Source organism: Solanum dulcamara, chromosome 9 (genome assembly GCF_947179165.1).
Source record: "Solanum dulcamara chromosome 9, daSolDulc1.2, whole genome shotgun sequence".
NCBI lineage: Eukaryota > Viridiplantae > Streptophyta > Magnoliopsida > Solanales > Solanaceae > Solanum > Solanum dulcamara.
The window spans coordinates 9,644,615-9,666,873 of NC_077245.1; the positions used below are offsets into that span (position 1 = coordinate 9,644,615).

At 36.1% G+C, this 22,259-nt stretch overlaps 2 protein-coding genes and 1 long non-coding RNA gene across 3 annotated transcripts; 2 read left to right on the forward strand and 1 right to left on the reverse strand.

Annotated features, from left to right (window-relative positions):
- Positions 1-1,386: 1,386 nt before the first annotated feature.
- Positions 1,387-4,891, forward strand: LOC129902466 (MDIS1-interacting receptor like kinase 2-like). Its single transcript, XM_055977708.1, has 2 exons — positions 1,387-4,226; positions 4,320-4,891. Exons 1-2 carry the CDS (start codon positions 1,436-1,438, stop codon positions 4,631-4,633), a joined length of 3,105 nt encoding a protein of 1,034 aa, XP_055833683.1. The 5' UTR covers positions 1,387-1,435; the 3' UTR covers positions 4,634-4,891.
- Positions 4,892-8,261: 3,370 nt separating this feature from the next.
- Positions 8,262-10,850, reverse strand: LOC129902468 (uncharacterized). Its single transcript, XR_008770103.1, has 2 exons — positions 10,322-10,850; positions 8,262-8,902 (listed from the first exon to the last, which is right to left on the reverse strand). It is a non-coding gene; the product is annotated as an uncharacterized LOC129902468 (long non-coding RNA).
- A 7,301-nt stretch (positions 10,851-18,151) lies between these two features.
- Positions 18,152-21,588, forward strand: LOC129902467 (MDIS1-interacting receptor like kinase 2-like). The gene is made up of 2 exons (XM_055977709.1): positions 18,152-20,924; positions 21,019-21,588. Exons 1-2 carry the CDS (start codon positions 18,170-18,172, stop codon positions 21,330-21,332), a joined length of 3,069 nt encoding a protein of 1,022 aa, XP_055833684.1. The 5' UTR covers positions 18,152-18,169; the 3' UTR covers positions 21,333-21,588.
- Positions 21,589-22,259: the final 671 nt, after the last annotated feature.

A 22,259-nucleotide genomic window follows, 5' to 3' on the forward strand; every position in this document is an offset into this window, starting at 1 on the left:
CTGAGTGATGGCCACATTGGAATCCATTTTGGGGCGTGACATATATGATACAACTAAGCAATTCCTTCTATATACAATTCATAATCCAGACTATCGCATTATACCGTTCCCACATATCAATCAAATTCGGACCAAACTTTCCTTCTTGCATGTTCTGTCATTTGCCCTAACTTGGTTCTCCCAAATATGGAAATCCTCGTTGATTTGCTCCACACTAAGTAGTTTTTAGATCTTGTATGTAAACTATATAGAAATCAAAACAACTACAAATGTATCTTACAAATTCTGGTACAATTGATGATGTGACTCAACTTCTCTGACTATTCATTATCTAACGCAACAACCATTGTTGCTTCAGTTAGTATACTCAGACCCTTTCTTTAATCCACTCGACTAGGTCATATTAATGGTTGAAAGCTCTGGTACCATGTCGCGAACTAAGGATCAATCAAACGACAACTAAGAAGGAATGAGACTACGATCACTATAACAAAAGAGACATTTAGTGACAATAAATTTTTATTTTAGCCATAATAAATTATTGTCGCAAAAATATTTAGCGGCAATTGAGTTAGTCCAAAGTTGTTAAAGTCTTTAGTGACATTTATATAAAGTGAAAATTATAAATACTCATATTATATTATTATCATTAAATAATTACAACAAAATTGGAGAAGAAGAAAGAAGAAGGAAGAAAGAAGACCGTTCTTTTTCTTTCTGATTTTTGTTGAAAAGATTTATTGATTTCTCCTATGAGAATCCTTTTATAATTCTAAAGGGAATAATTGTGTCTTTTATCTTTATTTTATTAATATATATATATATATATATATATATATATAATATATAATAATATATATTTAATTTCTTATGAATTCGGATTGATCCACATGGGTGACCCATCCAATCTCCTTCATATATAAATACAAATTTTAAGTAAATTATAAGTTGAAAACTGTTTGTAAGTTAAAAAAAATAAGTAGGTGCAATCCAACTTATTTTTTTTGATTTATAAGTTGTTTTCAACTTATAAGCTGCTTAAAATAAACTCAATTATTTATCAAAATTTATTTTAAACACAAAATAATTTTAAATTGGCCAACTAAATATTTTAAAAAATTAAAAATAATTTATAAGTAATTTATAAGCCAATCGGGCCTCCGTGTGTGACTTTTTCTTCTTCGAAAATCTGAGCAATAATTCCACAGTACATGGCCCACAATAGCACTCTTGAGTCCAGTCATGTACATATTAGAAGACTTCTGAATAATTCCAAGTCTTTGTAATTTTACCCGTATTTTACAAACTGAGAACTAAATGCCATTGACTTACAAAGACTTAGTTATAATTCATTACAATATATATACAACTATAGCCCTGCACAAACTTCATCACAATCCAAAAACAATCAACTTAAATAATCTTTTAATTAGCAATGATGATAGTTCCCACAATATTTTATTTCCTTCAGTTTTTCACTCTCTTCACAGTTTCTTTTGCTTCCACAGAGGAAGCAACTGCTCTCCTAAAATGGAAAGCAACTTTCCAAAACCAGAAAAATACCTTATTGGCTTCGTGGAGACTGAGTGGTAACAAGAATTCTTCAAGAATTGGAGCGGCGAGTTCTAATGCATGCAAGGACTGGTATGGTGTTAAATGTTTTAATGGTAGGGTAAACATGTTGAATTTGACAAATGCTGGTATCAATGGCACACTCTATGATTTTCCATTTTCATCACTCCCTTTTCTTGATTATGTTGATCTTAGCATGAACCAACTCTCTGGCACCATCCCACCTGAAATTGGAAAGCTCACTAATCTTGTCTATCTTGACTTGTCCATCAACCAGATTTCGGGCACAATCCCACCACAAATCGGCTCATTAACAAAGCTTGAGATCCTCCACATCTTTGTCAACCAGTTAAATGGTTCCATTCCAGGGGAAATAGGTCAACTAAAGTCCCTAAAGGAGCTAGCTTTGTATACTAACTCTCTTAATGGTTCTATTCCTATTTCATTCGGGAATTTGAACAACTTGTCTTATTTGCAACTGTATGATAATCAGCTTTCTGGTTCCATTCCAGCAGAAATAGGAAAACTTGTCAATCTCGTTCAAGTTTTTCTTGATTCAAACCAATTAACTGGTGATATTCCTCCAGAAATAGGAAAACTTGTCAATCTCGTTCAAGTTTATCTAGCTTCAAACCAATTAACTGGTCATATTCCTGCCGAAATAGGGAAGATGAAGTCGCTTAAGGAACTAATCTTAAACAACAACAATCTTTCTGGTCCAATTCCCAAAATAATAGGAGACTTAACTGAGCTCGAACTCTTGTACCTTTATTCCAACCAACTTTCTGGTCCCATTCCTGGTGAGTTGGGGAATCTGGAAAAACTGAATGATCTGCAATTGTCCACTAATCAACTTACTGGTCCAATTCCTGCTTCTTTTGGCAATTTGAGAAACTTGTATACTTTGTTTCTCCGTGCCAACAAACTTTCTGGTTCTATTCCAAAAGAACTTGCATATTTGGAAAACTTGGTTGTGCTGGAAATGGATGAAAACCAGTTTTCAGGCCATTTGCCTGAGCATCTTTGCCAAGGTGGGAAACTTGAGAACTTCACGGTGAATAGTAACAAGCTCACAGGGCCAATACCAAGAAGCTTGAGCAAGTGCTCGAGTCTCAAAAGGGCTCGCTTTGATAACAACAGTTTTACTGGGAATTTATCTGAAGCTTTTGGTATCTATCCGGAGCTGCAGCTCATTTATTTGAGCGAAAATGACTTTCATGGTGAACTCAGCAGCAACTGGGGGAAATGCAAAAATTTGACTGATCTGCAGGTAGCCAGAAATAACATTAATGGTAGCATACCACCAGAGATTGGAGACCTCAACAGGCTTGAACGACTTGATCTTTCGTCGAATCATTTGGTTGGACCAATTCCGAGGGAATTCGGAAAATTGACCTCTTTAGGTACATTATTTGTTCAAAACAACCAAATTTATGGCAATATTCCTATGGAACTTGAGTCTCTGACAAAGTTAGAATCCCTTGATCTATCAGACAATAGATTGAATGGGTCGATCCCAATGTTTATAGGAGATTACCAGCACCTGTTTCACTTGAACCTGAGTTATAACAAGTTTGGCCAGAAAATTCCAAAGGAGATAGGGAGGATAAGTCAGCTTAATGTACTTGATTTGAGCCATAATCTTCTGGTTGGAGAAATACCTGCTCAGTTGGCCAGTTTGAAGGTGTTGGTAAACTTAAATCTTTCCCACAATGGCCTATCTGGCCGCATTCCTGAAGAATTTGAAAGTTTGACTGGTTTGCAGGATGTTGTCTTGTCATACAATCAGTTGGAAGGTCCAATACCAAATAACAAAGCTTTCACGAATGCCTCATTGGAAGGTAATAAAGGTCTTTGCGGCAATGTAACAGGTTTCCTGCCATGCGAAATGTCATCTTCTATGGTGAAGAAGCACTCAATGGCAAAGGAGCGTAAACTCATCCTCATCACAGTACTTCCTATTCTGGGAGCACTAGTGCTTCTCTGTGCTTTTGCTGGTGCTCTCCTTTTAAGTGACCAAAGAAGAAGAGTCAGCGACGTTGAAAGACGGGATTCCATTGAGAAAGATGATGGTCTTCTTTCGATATCCACGTTGCATGGAAGTTCATTATACTGGGATATCTTAAAAGCCACAAAGGAGTTTGATGCAACATTTTGCATTGGGCAAGGAGGGTTCGGAAGCGTTTACAAGGTAAATCTTCCATCATTGGGGAGTGTAGCTGTGAAGCGACTTCATTCTTCACTTGAGATTAAGCATCGCAAAAGCTTCATGAATGAGGTAAGGGCATTGACAGGGATTAAGCATCGGAACATTGTGAGACTCTATGGCTTTTGTTCGAATGCACAGCACTCGTTCTTGGTTTATGAGTTCGTGGAGAGGGGGAGTTTGTCTAGTATTTTGAGCAATGAAGTAGAGTCCAAGAAATTGGATTGGCTTAAAAGGGTGAATATCATCAAAGGTGTTGCTTATGCTTTATCATACATGCACCACGATTGCTCACCCCCGATTGTTCATCGAGACATATCAAGCAGCAACGTCTTGCTTGATTCCGAGTTTGAAGCTCGTGTTTCAGATTTTGGCATAGCTAAGATTCTCAAGCCAGACTCATCCAATTGTACTGCACTTGCAGGCACATATGGCTATGTTGCACCAGGTAAGATCTAACTTATTACCCTTTCTTTAGTTCTTGAACTATATCTACACACTCTATATTGTTTCTATCTTATTTGAATCTTTATTGTTTCAGAGCTTGCCTATACAATGAAGGTGACGGAAATGTGTGACGTCTACAGCTTTGGAGTGTTAGCATTGGAGGTAATCAAAGGAAAGCATCTTGGGGAATACCTTACTCTTCTAGCAAATTCATCGACAAGAGATGTGCAGCTTAGCGATTTGCTAGATGAACGCCTTCCACATCCTGAAGATGAAGTAGAAGAATTTTTGGTTTTCATCATCAAGCTAGCAAGCTCGTGTTTGCTTGAAAATCCAAAATCAAGGCCAACGATGCAGTTCATCTCTCATATGTTATCAATGGATCCACCCAATTATCAGATTCCATGAAGGTGAGATTCCTCGAGATGTAAGGTGCCCTTGTATGGAAAAGATTATGTTCGGCACCAAGTGGTTGTGAAGTAACAAGTTTGTTGATCCGAACTTTCACAGCAAAATATTATTAAGACTAGCCTTTCTGTATTGTTGAGTTGCTTATATAGATTACTTATTTCAATCTGAAAGTTTCAAAGCTTTGTACTAGAATATATATACAAATTACAGTATACTGATGTTAAGTAATAAAAGCAAGTTCCATGTTGTTAAGTACTACTGATGTTATTGCCTCAGCTTTGCATGTTATTTTAACTCGTGAAAAATTTTGAACTGTGAATGCTTCTATAAAGAATCACACTGCAATGCATGTCAAAAATCTTAAAGATGAAAATAGAGAGGATTATGTATCAAACTAAGCATTTATGAACTTGTGTGCGTAGATTTTTCTAACAGATATTCTGGGAGTGGCCTTCTGAAGAACTTTTGACTAAGATAAGTCAGGAGCTCCAGATATAGATACGCCAGAGATTGTTGCCGAAATTTTAACCAAGTAGAGAAGGTAGTAGTAAGTGAACAAAAAATTTTACTCACTTAGAACTATACTTTTTTCAATAGTCAACGAGGGAAGAACTTCTTGTAGTATGAACTGGTACGCTACTAAAGCCTCACATTTCGACCAACAAACCATTAACCTAGTGGAACGCAAGACTGGTATGGATAAGTAGAACTTGGGCACAAGTTTACATCTTTCTATAGAAGTAAAATCTTTGTTAGAACTGGAAAGGAAAAGCTTTTCTTTCAGCTGGAAGGGAGAGTGAGGTTCAAAGAGATAGCTATTTGGACTTCATCCAGAAAATCACGACTCACTCGCTCATCAGAAAGCTATCTTACCTCAAGTTCTATCACAAGATATATGCTTAAAGAATTAATCAACTAACAAATTACCAAAAGTCCAACACATAATGTTGGAGCTGAACCTAAGAAATGATAACATTCAGCCTGGTCCAAGACTTGTTTGGAAAATGCAGAGAGGAAACAGAAATATTTATTGGAACAGCCTGTAAAGAATGAAAATATTTCACATTAAAGATGTCCACATAATAAGTTTATAGGCTAACCTAAGTAACACCCAGTGCAGATTGAATAACATAGTTAGCAAAAGGATGTCACAGCAACTAATCAGAATGGGGCTTTGAGACTAGCTCGTTGATGATTTTCAACCTGCTTTCTTCAACATACTCGAGGAACTTTTCAACAACAGGACTACTGCTAAACTCTTGCTTTGAGAGGTACATAGCACCCTTCAAATTGAGGGAGCAACATTGCAGAGCAGAGAGGATCTTTTGCTCTATGGTGAAGTGGACAAAACAATTCTTGTAGTATGAGTTAAAAAGACGAACATAGTTTTAGCATGTGGAAGCAGAAACAAAAAAATGACCATCCTGGTATTTGATAACAAGGTAATTTTTGTAAGAGGACATCGAGAGCCTCAATTGCGGTGACTTGGAATATATAACATGAGTCTAGAACAAGACTTAGTTGATATTAAACAATAGGACTACTTGAAAGCACACAAATACTTGACATTTCCAGAAATTTCAACAAGCAGGCACATCAAGGGACAGCAGCAGCAAACAATTTATCTGCATGCTAAGTGTGGTTGTCTTAAATGTATACCAAGATTGATTTCTTTGTCAAGCCATTATTTTGCCTTCAAATTATGTTAGGTGATGTGCCGGCATTTCAACGGCACATCTAATGCATTTAACAAGGAATAAATGCTAGTTCTTAAGCAACTATAGGGTATTTTAATAGTTTTCTATTGAATCAAGGTAGGAAATCTGAGGAAATGGATAAGAAGGCAGACAAAGCAAAGAGTTGCAAAAATGGAGACCTGGCAGTAGGTATGACGGACCGTCACACTCACGATGGGACGTCAACCCTATCTTCAAGCTAAACCAGAAGAGGGGCAGAATTTGATAAATATGACGGCAGCTCTGACGAGCCGTCGCATCACTGATGGGCCGTCAATTCCGCCGCCGGACTTAAACATAAGTGAAGCCAAGAGGAAGAGTACTGACAAAATATCTAACGGACCGTCACACCTCTGATGCCCCGTCATCTCCGTTGTCAGAACAAGCATTCCCACTTATCAGCACTGGTTAGCACTGACGGTGCAAGTGACAGACAGGCGAGTATGTGACGGGCCGTCATATCCACCGTCAGGCGGATGTCGGAGAGCCACGTTTTGACTTTTGAATTTATATTTTCTTAGACTATAAATACCAACTTTTAGGTTTTATTTCATTATCTTGCCTTTGGAGAACACACGGAATGCAATATTGCTTGGAGTGTGGTTTATTGAACGAAAACTGTGAATTACGAGATCAAAGTGTTGATTATTTCATCTTTTGTAAGTTTTTTTTCCTTTAGATGAATGCAATAATATCTCTTGTTTTCATAATCATGAGTGGCTAAATACCACAACCTAGGGTTGTGGAATCCATGACGATTTGACCTAAATCTAGGGTTTTGTACGGAATGACCTAAGTAGTGCATTGCCCATCTTGTTGATTCTTTCATATTAACTGATTTCTAATGGTTGCAAACATTAGATCCTGCCCTAGGTTTGATTTGTTTGACTAAAAGGGTGAAACCTAGAGAAAAGAGTCAACAACAATAATTCGAATTGTAAATTCGTTTAATATTTAATGCTGTAACAAGATTAACTACTTTGTGTGATTATCAATGATTGGCTTGAAACACTTTTAGTTCGAAAGAATAAAAATGTCATATGCTTAAAATGGTTGAAAATATTTAAGTATGATAAATGTGTGATAAACTGATGCAAACTGCAAGGTGTATAGCCATTTTGTATTGACCTACGAGAGCAGTCAATGTGTCTTGGTGAACACAAACCTGGGTAGTTTTCCTCATAAATACCATTTTCCAGTTACTGTAATCGCTTGTGGTTACTATTAACTTTTCAGAACTAAATTCTAAACACCTCCCCCCCATATTTCCACTTTGTGTCGGAAGTAAGTAACTAATAGTAAAATAACCGCATACGGCTTAGTCGTCGTTTTATTTCCTATGGGATTCGACCCCAACCTAGTTGGGTTCTATATTTCACAATGACCGCTTTATATCTCTTTGTAGAGGTGTAATTTAGGCGTATCATTAGGAAAGTTTCTATTATAGCAAGTAAAAGACCAAACCAGAAGTTCTTGATTTTACGCTATGGAACGGAAAATTGTTTGTGCACAACTATGGAATATAAGCAAGATTCTTCACAAGAATATTGTCAAATAACAACAAAGCCCCATATGTTCTTCCTCAGATATTGTACATTACGTGTCATTTAGGAGTTAAAGTAGATATTGGAAGTAAAGAGGTCCAAACTTTAATCGAAAAATTGCAGTGTGTCGAAGCAATTGACCATGCCAAACAACATATGATAGAGAAGAAAAGCACAATAGAGGCAGAATTCTGGATAAACTGGTGCTACTTCATTTACCTTGTTGTTATAGAACTAGCAGTTATTGATGCAATATCGATAGAGGAAGTAAACCCTAATTCTAAGAATAAGAAGAAAAAAATAGAAGATAGACACAAGTAAAGAACTAATTGACAATTATAAATGTACAAAGCTAAAATCTTCAATTAAAAATCCACAAACAAGCACCAAATCTATAGGATAACCCTCAAGAGGATGGACTCCTCAAGCAATCTATTATCTAAGATAACCCTCAAGAGGCAATGAAATCCTCCGGCAAGCAATCCCATCAACATGGTATAACAATGCAAGGTCATAGCCCCTACTCTCGAGCATCACTCAATATCCAAAATAATCTCAAAATCTAAGTCTAAATGAGTTATTCGCACCTATTTATAGTCTATATAGCTAGCTATTACATAAATGCCCAAATGGTGTGTCATTCTGAAAATTGCAAAAACAACCTTAAATGGACTATGTGTGGCTGTCGCATCTCCCACTTGCAATCGCATCCATTTCCGCACCTCCAAACAGTGAGCTCCAAGTATTCATCCATGTGGAGTCTTGTACTTCAATTTTAGCATGTTTTTGAGCTTCAAGCCTTCATTTCAAGCTCCGATCCCTCAAAGCCTCGGAAGTAGTGACATGGTGAAAAGCGCTTGAACCCCTTAGCTCGGTTTTGCGGGCATGTACCAGCCATCAAGTTCTTTGTGAATCTAGTCTTTATTGCTTTACAGACTTTGTCAAGCACACACAGTCACACACTTTACCAACATGTACATGCATTCCTACATTGTCAATCCCATCCAGGAAAGTTATATTTTTACCATAACTAAGAAAAACTTATGACCAAATACTAACTATGCAGGATAGGAAACAGAAGCACAAACAATTAAGGATGGACCAATTTAAGGGAGAAATGAATACAGAACTAATAACAAGTTGGTGCTGGATCTCGAGTTTTGATGATCTTGATGTTCTCATTCTAAATCCATCACCCTTCCCTAAAATTCCAAGTTAAGATGGGATCAGGTTTCTGACTGGAACAATATAAGGTTCGTTCGTGAAAGTTTAATACAAGAGTCTAAAATTTATGAATTAATTCAATTGTTGACATTTATTTAGTAAAACTTCTTGAAATTGATGAAATAAAATAAAAAAAATTCTTTCCTTATTTTCTGACTAGCTATGGGCTGTGGGACTTAACGTGGTCTTATTCGGTATCTATGTCTTTTAATTTTGGGTGTGCATAAGTAGACACTTAAACAAGTAGACACACGCATCCTACTTGAAATCCTATGTGGCAATTCACGTCCTTCACGACATCATACGTGGTGTTCTATATGTATTATGTCACATAGAAAGCGTGTGCCTAATTGTTCAACTTTGGGCTAAAATTATCCCTAAACTATGGCCTATACATAAGGTACATCCTTGTATTATCTCACTGAACAAAAACCATCCCTGTACTATTTAAAAAATTGCGAGATTCCTCCTTCCATCCATCTCCATCAAAAATCTCACGGCACAAAAACAAAAATTCTAAGCACGTGGCTTTACCCCTAAAGAAGGCTTCAAAAGCTTGCAATTTCTTTTGATCTGAACATCAGAGAATACCAAATTCACCCTAACATCAAAGAATGATAAGTGTTATTAGTCCTAGGTTTACGGCATCACTCCCAGAAAGTATAAAAAAATCAATACTTCGACTTTCTCTCAACTTCATACACAAAATTATGCGAATTCAAAATTTAGATTCCTATAATAATTAAAATATTATGATATCAATGCAGATGAGAATGGTGCCCCTCTAGATTAATCCTACTTTAATTTTATTTTAATCTATCTAGCATCCAGATACTTCTTTTATGTATTGTTAAATGAGTGCAACATTGGAACTATCCAAACCCACAATCAGAAAAGAAAATAAGAAAATTTGTAAATCTTTCTGACATTTCATCAAACATGTAATGGACATATTAACACTGACTTAGAAAACTTGATTACTTCTAATTGTTCTTAGGAAACAATAATTTTTCTCAGAGTAACAAAAAAATGACAAAAACATAAATCAAATACGTTAAACAATTAAAGCACTATAAAAACAAGAAGAGAAAATTTGCAAATGACAGCATATGATTAAAAATTTCGTTAAAAAGGTTTAGGCTATTTTAGAACTAAAAAGCTAAGTTTTTGAAGCCTCCTACTTGTTGGATCCTGGAGGTGGAAGACAATCGGAACTGGGGTGGGAAAAGTCACGGACCTGACACATTTTTTTTTGGTTGATGCCTTTTCTTTTGGTGTCCGGAGGAGACAATAGATCTGCTAAGGGTGGTATTTCTTATGTGAGTGTCGGGCTGACCATGATGGAACTCTAAAAGTTAGCTTTTTCAGGGCAGATAATGTCAATTGAATAGAATCACCATAGGCTAAAGAAACAGCCGTAACCATTGCTAGTACACTCGCCCACCTACTGAATCTCCTCTTTTTGGGTAAAAGTCCTCAAAACAGTGCGTCTCGCCTATAGGAAAAAGCTAGCAAGACCAATTCCGCCCCGAGACGCACCATCTTTTTTATCAATTCCAGTCTTGTGAAGGGAGAGGACTCAGTGGGCAGAAGCTACTCTGTTATCTAGAAGGAGGATCTTGCAACTTTTGAAATAGTATGTGGATGTTTTTTGTTTATTAAGATAACAAAAGGACGTAGCTTATGTTTATGTCATAGTTTATGGATGATTTTAGCAAAAAATTCAATCTAAGTGACTGCTTAAGCATTATCAAAGTTAAAGAAAATAAATGTAAGTTGAAATCAAGTTAAATAATATATTTATACAAATTAAAATCAAATTAAATGACATATTTATGTATTTTGTCAACTCTATTTTTTTTTAAAAAATGCCCTTCTTTTCCAGCAGAGAATGCTGGGGCCAAGTAAATGTACGTGAACGGAACTTGCAATAATTCCACCCGTTATGGCCCAAAAACTCATGACACACATATTCGTCAATGCCAAAGACTTGCAAATTTCCAAATGATGATAGAAAATCTATTTCCACAACTTTAAAGATTGGCCAATTGAAATGTTTCCACCAATTTTTTTCTCTTTGCTATTTAATTCCAGGGATAGTGGGACCATTGGCTTGAAGTCGTTCTACATGAAATTCAATTGTTGACATTTATTTAGTAAAACGTCTTGAAATTGATGAAAGTAAAATAAAAAATGCTCTTTCCTTATTTCCTGACTAGCTATGGGCTGTGGGACTTAACGTGGTCTTATTTGTCATCTGTTATTTGAAATATGCGAATAAAAGATCATGTATTTCACTGTGTTCATAAGTACATATATACACACAATCACTAGAGGTTATATCAAAAGGTAAGTAAATATTCTATCCATCTTTTTTATGATTTAGCTGGCAATATAAGGCTAGAGAATATATTTACAATATTTTATAATATTTTGCTACACTCCCCTTCAAGCTGGAACATATATATATTTACCAAGTTCTGATACCCCTCCTGAAGGAGAGAATATCCCGAAAACACACACTTTAATGTCTTGGGATCCAACTTGGTAATAGATGGTCGAATATCTTGAACATAATATGTGCTTCCAAATACCTTTGGTTCCACCGAAATTAATGACTTGTTTGGAGAAAGAACACTATAAGGCATATCACTATTAAGCACAGTAAATGACATGCGATTAATCAGAAAACAAGCCGTTGAAATTGCATCGGCCCAAAACTGTTTAGGCACCTTCATTTGGAATAAGAGGGCTTGGGCTATTTCAAGTAAGTGTCTATTTATCCTCTCAGTAATTCCATTTTGAGAGGGTGTACCAACACATGAAGACTGATGGATAATATCGTGTTGTCTCATATAGGACCAAAATAGTTCTGACATGTATTCTTTAGCATTATCACTCCTTAGAATACGCACAAAAGCATTGAATTGAGTCTTGATTTCAGCACAAAAGGTATTAAAGTGAGTAAACACTTCAGAGCGGCTCTTCATAAAATAAATTCAAGTCATTCGAGAGAAGTCATCCACGAACATGACAAAATACTTGTGCCCAGTTTTGGAGACGACTGGACATGGTCCCCAAACATCAGAATGAACTAACCCAAAAGCTGACTCAGCTCGCTTATTAACCCTTGGACTTAATGAGTTGCGGTGAGGTTTTGCAAAGCGACATGACTCACATTCTAATAAAGAAATATTCTAGAATTGAGGATAGAGCTTTTTTAATAGAGGTAGAGAAGGATGTCCCAATCGACAATGTGCTTCAAATGGAGAGAAAACACTAGAGCAGGCAACAAATCGAAGCTCCCATTCATCAAGAATGTAGAGATCATCAGATATATGTTCTTTACTAGTAACTTGATTCTTCTTAAGATCACGAAACAAATAATGATCGGGAAAAAATAAAATATAACAATTAAAGTCTCTGGTAACTTTGCTAACAGAAATCAAATTAGACCAACTTTGGTAGACTTAATACCGATGAAAGAGTAAAAGACGAGGTTGGTTTAATAGTCCCAAATCCAACACTGTTACATGTTGATCCATCAGCTATAGTAACAAGAGAGGGTGCTTTGTGTAGTCTAAAACTAAAAAAAATATTTGGATTACATATTATATGATTTGTGGCCCCTGAATCAATCACCCATTTATTTGATGAGGTGATTAGATATGTTTTATTTGACTCAGTAAAGACATTAAATGAAGTGGGTTTTGTCACACCCCGGGAGGGTACCCTAGACGTGGCCGCCACTCGAATACCATTGCTGGTCCCCAAGCGAACCACTTGGTCCAATCATACATCCATTCAATATCAATCAATCAGCGGAAAGTTTAAAATAAGGAAATAATTTAGTGGGCAATCCAGATCAACGATCTAACTCAAGAAAGAAAGGCCATGTGCCAACAAATCATACTCCAATCTTTGTCATTGAAAATAGTTTGACAAGAATAATTCAAGGGAAGAAAATACTTAATCGACCCATCACTATCTAGTCTATGAAGCCTCTATCACTAATATCTAATTGGTGCCAATGACATATTCATGGCTACCTCAAATCAAAATGAAAAGGGCTAACTCGACGCAAGAATAACATAAGCGGTGTCCTCCGAATGTAGGGAAGGACTCACCAATACGCGGAGTGTGTATAGATCCTCAATAGTGCTCCTATTAGCGATCTCTTAAACCTGTCTCTGCATCATGAAATGATGCAGGTCCAAATGGACGTCAGTACATGAAATGTACGAGTATGTAATATGACAGAATGAAACATACCTCAAGGAAGAATAACATTGGTTCAAATATCTCAAATCAGAAAGATAAGAGAGACTCAATCAAAGTGTCATAAGTCTAAAGTAAGAATACATTTTTAGACAAAGACCAATCATATACCATACAATCCATTTCAATCATGTACAATCTGATCCAATCCAATCATATACAATGGGTTCAATCCGATCATATACAATCCGATCCAATCCAATCGTGTATCCAATCCAATCCAATCACATACCATCAACTCTAATTCAATCACATATCATCTAATCAAATCCAATCACATATCCAACCCAATCCAATCACATACCCAATCCAATCCAATCCAATCATAAGTAATCAACTCAATTCAATAGATATGCAAATTAAAATTTATGCAATGTTTTACAATTCAACTCAATCATCTACAATCACAATCAAACCAATCATATAAGCACAATCCATTCAATTGGGAGTTTCTCTAACCGACAACAATCCCACCACCTATAAATAGGTGATGCACAACGAGCCACGTCGTTGTCACGTTCGTCCATACCTTTCCAGGACATGAACGAATCAACCAATCATGAATTCCATCGATCAGTCAAGTCCTATTATTTCAGGACAATAAAATGGGAAACATCCGACTTTAACGGTTCGATCTCATAGGAAACATCCGACTTTAACGGTCCAATCCCTTCCTACGTTGGCACGTAGTTTATGAGATTCGAGTATAGACTATACTCTTACCCAATTCGATGCTCGATACTTCTCTCAAAACTCAATATGCACATATCTATCAAGTGAGTAAAATATTCAAAATACTCATTTAGTCTCTTAGGACTTAGTTTCAAATCAACTCATTTAGTCTCATTGGATTCTTTTCAAAACTCAATCAATCTGATCTCATTGGACCTTCTTTCACAATCAACTCATTTAAATCATCAAACTCTTCTTCCTGAATTTGATATCATCTCAACTCAATGAATGCAGAAAATATTAGATGCCTTTAAAACATAATTTCAACTCCTCAACTCAAACTCAAAATAGACATTTTTATGAAAAAATACTCAACCCCTTTCTCAAAATACTCATGTTCAAAAACAACTTCTCAAACTCAACTCATGCTTAGACTCTTTTTAAATCATAGATGAAAATAATCATTCTTTAAACTAAAAAATAGTGTATAAATAGTTTATGCAAAATGTTCACAAATCATCTATTTAAAACTCCTTCTCAAAAGATCATTTATTTTCAAAATGTTCATAAGACTCCAATCAAATCAAATTATGCAAATCACATATCACATAATCACATTAGACTCCAATCCACTTCATCACACAACATCCTCATCAACATAACCTCTTCATCAATCATTCTACATATATTAAATAACCACCATTCACATCATTATTCACACCATCATCAAACATCATCATTCACATCATTATCAACATCAATATTCACATCATTATCAATATCATCATTCACATCATCATCAAACATCATCATTCACATCATTATCAAACATCTTGCTCCAAAATTCTTATTTAATTCTATACTCCATTTATAGAAACAAAATGACATTCTAGATCTACCAAGGTTTCATTTCTTTTTATGCCCTTCACATTCATAACTATCCCAAAATTCTCATATAACTCAAAATCAATTTCATTAAACTCATGTAAAAGAATACCTCATTTCACTATGAAAAATAATATCATTTTTATTATACATAAAAACCATCAATCTCAACCTCAAGACAAATTATGACCAAAAAGAAAATCTTATTTTGGTTTCATGTGAATGAATACATGAATCCATAATCTCAACAAACTCAACTCAAGAACATTATTAATATAGGGATTTATATACAAAAAATTCAAGAAACATTCATAGAAGGTTCAAACCTTTCACAATTTTCATCAAACACATCTATGGGCATATAGAAAAACCCAATCCATATTTTAGGTTAGCCTTACATACCTTGCTTGAAGATCATCTCACCGGAAACCAAGACTTGACTTGAAGATCTTGAATCCTTAAGCTTTTGAGGGCAAATCTTGTTGGAGATGTTTGGGAGAGAAGAGAATGGAGATTTAAGGCTTTTTAGAGAGAGGCACAAGACTGAAAATATGGTCTATATCGTTCAAGTCTAGAGTATATATAATTAGGGAAAAAGTCCAATTTGCCCTTCCTAAAAAATTTGGAAAACTGGGCAAAAATTCTGCTGGCGCTATAGTGGCGCGCCGCGCCACTACAGCGCTAGGCCAAAATGGGCTTAAAACCCTACAAACCTAATAGTGGCGCATCGCGCCAAGGACCAAACTACTAATGCTATTTTCTGGCGCTATAGTGGCGCATCGCGCTATTGGAGCGCCGGGCCTGAAATTCCTGTAGTGGTCGCCCAGGCCTGAAATTCCTACAGTACTAGTCTGTAGTAAAATGATTATAATTTTTGACTCCGAACTCTAAAAATTACAATCTTGGTGACATTGGAAAGAAGACTCAAAGAACTTTAATTTGGTAGGTCGTGGGCCACCCAGTTTAATATATTCTAGGAGATATGCTCGTTTGAAGTTGGCCCTTATACTAACTCATCCGAAAACTTAATCGATTGGAATTCTTTGGACTCGGTTTGGTGTTAGAGATCCCTTATGACCCCTAAACACATCTAACACACTTCAAATACTTAGGAATTAATCCTAACTCACATATAAGATTACAAGTCTTTCAGTTCAAGTCTACTCACACGTGAAGAAATGTTCGAGTCTTTGCGGAAAACAATTCTGGGGTGTTACAGATTTCTTCAATGATTTATGATATTGAGAGAATTTAGCGAACTCTTTAGCCAAAACCAAAATCATTTTATCAGATAATGGACTGAAGCAATCCTTTTCCCAACTAATATATTCACTGTGTCAAAATAAATTGATAGAGAATCCTCCAAAACTAAAAATTATCCAAACCAAATGGTCTCTGTTGGACACAACTAAACAATCTAGTAAACCACTTAAAGAGATCACAGAACTATCACAAAATTAACCAAAAATGCCAAGGCAATCTTAGAGCTTGAAACTTGGACTGAGATTATATTTTTTTTTCTTTGAATCAAGAACTTTCACTATCAGAATAGAATAACTGAACTTCACAAAGTGGAGCCTAGCCACCAAATATCAGCCAACAAATAAGAAACACAAGTTGACAATCAAAGAATTAATTTCAATACTTCGCTCGAACATGTTCATAACAAATACAGGGCAAATCTTCTCAAATAAAACAGAGGACTAATCTGATCCCTCAATTAAAGTTTCACTCACCCAAATCAAAATTATAGTCTAACACAAAATAATAGATCCTCCAAAAGAAATAACCACTTACATATCAAATCAGAGAAACAACCAGAGAACTGAAGCAAAAAAAGAATGACATCACTAGATCTAATCAAGAGCACCACAGAGAATATAGGCCAAAAAAGGCAGAGAAACATCGGAGAAGTAATCCTAACTCCAGCGAAGCCAAGGGTCTGACTCTGATACCATGTTATTTGAAATATGGGAATAGAAGAACTTGTATTTCACTATGTTCAGAAGTACATGTATATGTACAGTCACTAGAGGTTTTATCAAAGGTAAGTAAATATCCTACACTTCTTTTCTATGATTTAGCTAGCTATATAAGGCAAAAGAATATATTTACAATATCCTATAATATTCTGTAACGGTATCTATGACTTCCAATTTTGGGAGTGCATAAGTAGACATTTAAAGTTGTATAGAGTTGAACAAGAGACACATGCATCCTACTTGGAATCCTACGTGGCAATTCACATCCTACACGACATCATACGTGGTGTCCTATGTGTATTATGTCCACGTAGAACGCGGGTGTCTACTTGTTCAATTTTATATAAGTTTAAGTGTCTACTTGTGCATTCTCAAAATTAAAGGACATAAATGCAGGTTGAAGCCAAGCTAAATGACATATTTATGTATTATACCAATTCTAAATGTTTTTGAAAATGCTAGAGAATTTTGGGGCCAAGTAAGTGTATGTGAACGGAACTTGCAATAATTCCACCCGTTATGGCCCAATAACTCATGACATCGTCAATGCCAAAGACATGCAAATTTTTCAAATGATGATAGAAAATCTCCTATTATTTCCACAACTTTAAAGTTTGGCCAATTGAAATGTTTCCACCAAACATTTTTTTCCTTTGCTATTTAATTCCATGGATAGTGAGACCATTGACTTGAAGTCGTTCTAAACGTAATTCACGAGGTGAGAAATAAATTATATTCTCACCAACACTTATAATACTTTGTTTGAATGGTTATTATGTGTTGTTTCATAATATATCATATTAGGCATAATATAATATCACATATCAATATTTTGAATAATAAAACCTATAAGAAAAATAGGAAGAAGGTAGAGCTGCTATAAAAAGGTAGTGTAAAGAATAAAATAGGATTATTAACTAATAAGTAAAGACAAAATCAGAAGAAAATATTAAGGTAACCACGCGATCACACCAAATCAGTCGTTACATAAAATGCGACTTTTCGTCGTTACCTAACAATGAATTTAAACGATACGATACAATAAATTTAAATAACAATCAAAACAAACATGATATTCAAACTAACAATACAACGCAATACAACAGGTACCAACCACCCAAACAAGGTGTAATGGTGATTCATTACAATATTTATACAACTATACCTGCACAACTTCATCACAAACCAAAAAAAATAATCGATCTTTTAGCCATGATGATGGTTCCCACAATATTTTATTTCCTTCCCCTCATATATCTTTTCGTAGTTACTTTTGCTTCCACTGAGGAAGCAACTGCTCTCCTCAAATGGAAGGCAACTTTCCAAAACCAGAATAATTCCTTACAGGCTTCATGGACACTAAGTTCTGATGCATGCAGGGACTGGTATGGAGTAATATGCGTTAATGGTCAGGTAAACAGGTTGAATATTACAAATGCTTACGTTAATGGAACACTCTATGGTTTTCCATTTTCATCTCTCCCTTTTCTTGAATATGTTGATCTTAGTATGAACCAACTCTCTGGCACCATCCCACCTGAAATTGGAAAGCTCGCTAATCTTGTCTATCTTGACTTGTCCGTCAATCAGATTTCGGGCACAATCCCACCACAAATCAGCTCACTAACAAAGCTTGAGGTCCTCCACATATTTGAAAACCAATTAAATGGTTCCATTCCGGAGGAAATAGGTCGCCTAAGGTCTCTTACTGAGCTGTCTTTGAGTTCTAACTTTCTTAGTGGTTCAATTCCTGCTTCATTGGGGAATTTGAACAATTTGACTCTTTTGTTTCTTTATAATAATAAGCTTTCTGGATCCATTCCTTCAGAAATAGGGAAACTAGTTAATCTTGATGAAGCTTATATTGATAGAAACCAATTAACAGGTCATATTCCTCCAGAAATAGGTAACTTAATCAAAGCAAAATTGTTCTATGCTTTCTCCAATAAATTATCTGGTTCCATTCCTGATGAAATAAGGAAGATGAAGTCACTTGAGAAGCTAAGCTTCCACACAAACAATCTCTTTGGTCCAATTCCAAAAATAATAGGCGACTTAACTGAGCTCAAACTCTTGCACCTTTATTCCAACCAACTTTCTGGTCCCATTCCTAGTGAGTTGGGGAATCTGAAAAGCCTGAATAATCTGCAATTGTCCACTAATCAACTTACTGGTCCAATTCCTGCTTCTTTTGGCAATTTGAGAAACTTGTATACTTTGTTTCTCCGTTCCAACAAACTTTCAGGTTCTATTCCAAAAGAACTTGCATATTTGGAAAACTTGGTTGTGCTGGAAATAGATGAAAATCAGTTTTCAGGCCATTTGCCTGAGCATCTTTGCCAAGGTGGGAAACTTGAGAACTTCACGGTGAATAGTAACAAGCTCACAGGGCCAATACCAAGAAGCTTGAGCAAGTGCTCGAGTCTCAAAAGGGCTCGCTTTGATAACAACAGTTTTACTGGGAATTTATCTGAAGCTTTTGGTATCTATCCAGAGATTCAGTTCATTGATTTGAGTGACAATGATTTTCATGGTGAACTCAGCAGCGACTGGGGGAAATGTAAGCATTTGACTAATCTGCAGGTGGCCAGAAATAACATTAATGGTAGCATACCACCAGAGATTGGAGACCTCAACAGGCTTGAACGACTTGATCTTTCGTCCAATCATTTGGTTGGACCAATTCCGAGGGAATTCGGAAAATTGACCTCTTTAGGTACATTATTTGTTCAAAACAACCAAATTTCTGGCAATATTCCTATGGAACTTGGGTCTCTGACAAAGTTATTATCCCTTGATCTGTCAGACAATAGATTGAATGGGTCGATCCCAATGTTTATAGGAGATTACCAGCACCTGTTTCACTTGAACCTGAGTTATAACAAGTTTGGCCAGAAAATTCCAAAGGAGATAGGGAGGATAACTCATCTTATTGTACTTGATTTGAGCCATAATCTTCTTGATGGAGAAATACCTGCTCAGTTGGCCAGTTTGCTGGACTTGGCAAACTTGAATCTTTCCCACAACAGCCTTTCTGGCCGCATTCCTGAAGAATTTGAAAGTTTGACTGGTTTGCAGGATGTTGTCTTGTCATATAATCAGTTGGAAGGTCCAATACCAAATAACAAAGCTTTCACGAATGCCTCATTGGAAAGTAATAAAGGTCTTTGCAGCAATGTAACAGGTTTCCTGCCATGCGAAATGTCATCTTCTATGGTGAAGAAGCACTCAATGGCAAAGGAGCGTAAACTCATCCTCATCACTGTACTTCCTATTCTGGGAGCACTAGTGCTTCTCTGTGCTTTTGCTGGTGCTCTCCTTTTAAGTGACCAAAGAAGAAGAGTCAGCGACGTTGAAAGATGGGATTCCATTGAGAAAGATGATGGTCTTCTTTCGATATCCACGTTGCATGGAAGTTCATTATACTGGGATATCTTAAAAGCCACAAAGGAGTTTGATGCAACATTTTGCATTGGGCAAGGAGGGTTCGGAAGCGTTTACAAGGTAAATCTTCCATCATTGGGGAGTGTAGCTGTGAAGCGACTTCATTCTTCACTTGAGATTAAGCATCGCAAAAGCTTCATGAATGAGGTAAGGGCATTGACAGGGATTAAGCATCGGAACATTGTGAGACTCTATGGCTTTTGTTCGAATGCACAGCACTCGTTCTTGGTTTATGAGTACGTGGAGAGGGGGAGTTTGTCTAGTATTTTGAGCAATGAAGTAGAGTCCAAGAAATTGGATTGGCTTAAAAGGGTGAATATCATCAAAGGTGTTGCTTATGCTTTATCATACATGCACCACGATTGCTCACCCCCGATTGTTCATCGAGACATATCAAGCAGCAACGTCTTGCTTGATTCCGAGTTTGAAGCTCGTGTTTCAGATTTTGGCATAGCTAAGATTCTCAAGCCAGACTCATCCAATTGTACTGCACTTGCAGGCACATATGGCTATGTTGCACCAGGTAAGATCTAACTTAATTATCCTTTCTTTAGTTCATGAACTATATCTACACACTCTATATTGTTTCTATCTTATTTGAAACTTTATTGTTTCAGAGCTTGCCTATACAATGAAGGTGACGGAAATGTGTGACGTCTACAGCTTTGGAGTGTTAGCATTGGAGGTAATCAAAGGAAAGCATCTTGGGGAATACCTTACTCTTCTAGCAAATTCATCGACAAGAGATGTGCAGCTTAGCGATTTGCTAGATGAACGCCTTCCACATCCTGAAGATGAAGTAGAAGAATTTTTGGTTTTCATCATCAAGCTAGCAAGCTCATGTTTGCTTGAAAATCCAAAATCAAGGCCAACGATGCAGTTCATCTCTCATATGTTATCAATGGATCCACCCAATTATCAGATTCCATGAAGGTGAGATTCCTCGAGATGTAAGGTGCCCTTGTATGGAAAAGATTATGTTCGGCACCAAGTGGTTGTGAAGTAACAAGTTTGTTGATCAGAACTTTCACAGCAAAATATTATTAAGACTAGCCTTTCTGTATTATTGAGTTGCTTATATAGATTACTTATTTCAATCTGAAAGTTTCAAATCTTTGTACTAGAATATATATACAAATTACAGTATACTGATGTTAAGTAATAAAAGCAAGTTCCATGTTGTTAAGTACTACTGATGTTATTGCCTCAGCTTTGCATGTTATTTTAACTCGTGAAAAATTTTGAACTGTGAATGCTTCTATAAAGAATCACACTGCAATGCATGTAAAAAATCTTAAAGATGAAAATAGAGAGGATTATGTATCAAACTAAGAATTTATGAACTTGTATGCATAGATTTTTCTAATGGATATTCTGGGAGTGGCCTTCTGAAGAACTTTTGACTAAGATAAGTCAGGAACTCCAGATATAGATACGCCAGAGATTGTTGCCGAAATTTTAACTAAGTAGAGAAGGTAGTAGTAAGTGAACACAAAATTTTACTCACTTAGAACTATACTTTTTTCAATAGTCAACGAGGGAAGAACTTCTTGTAGTATGAACTGGTACGCTACTAAAGCCTCACAGCTTCGACCAACAAACCATTAACCTAGTGGAACGCAAGACTGGTATGGATAAGTAGAACTTGGGCACAAGTTTACATCTTTCTATAGAAGTAAAATCTTTGTTAGAACTGGAAAGGAAAAGCTTTTCTTTCAGCTGGAAGGGAGAGTGAGGTTCAAAGAGATAGCTATTTGGACATTATCCAGAAAATCACGACTCACTCGCTCATCAGAAAGCTATCTTACCTCAAGTTCTATCACAAGATATATGCTTAAAGAACTAATCAACTAACAAA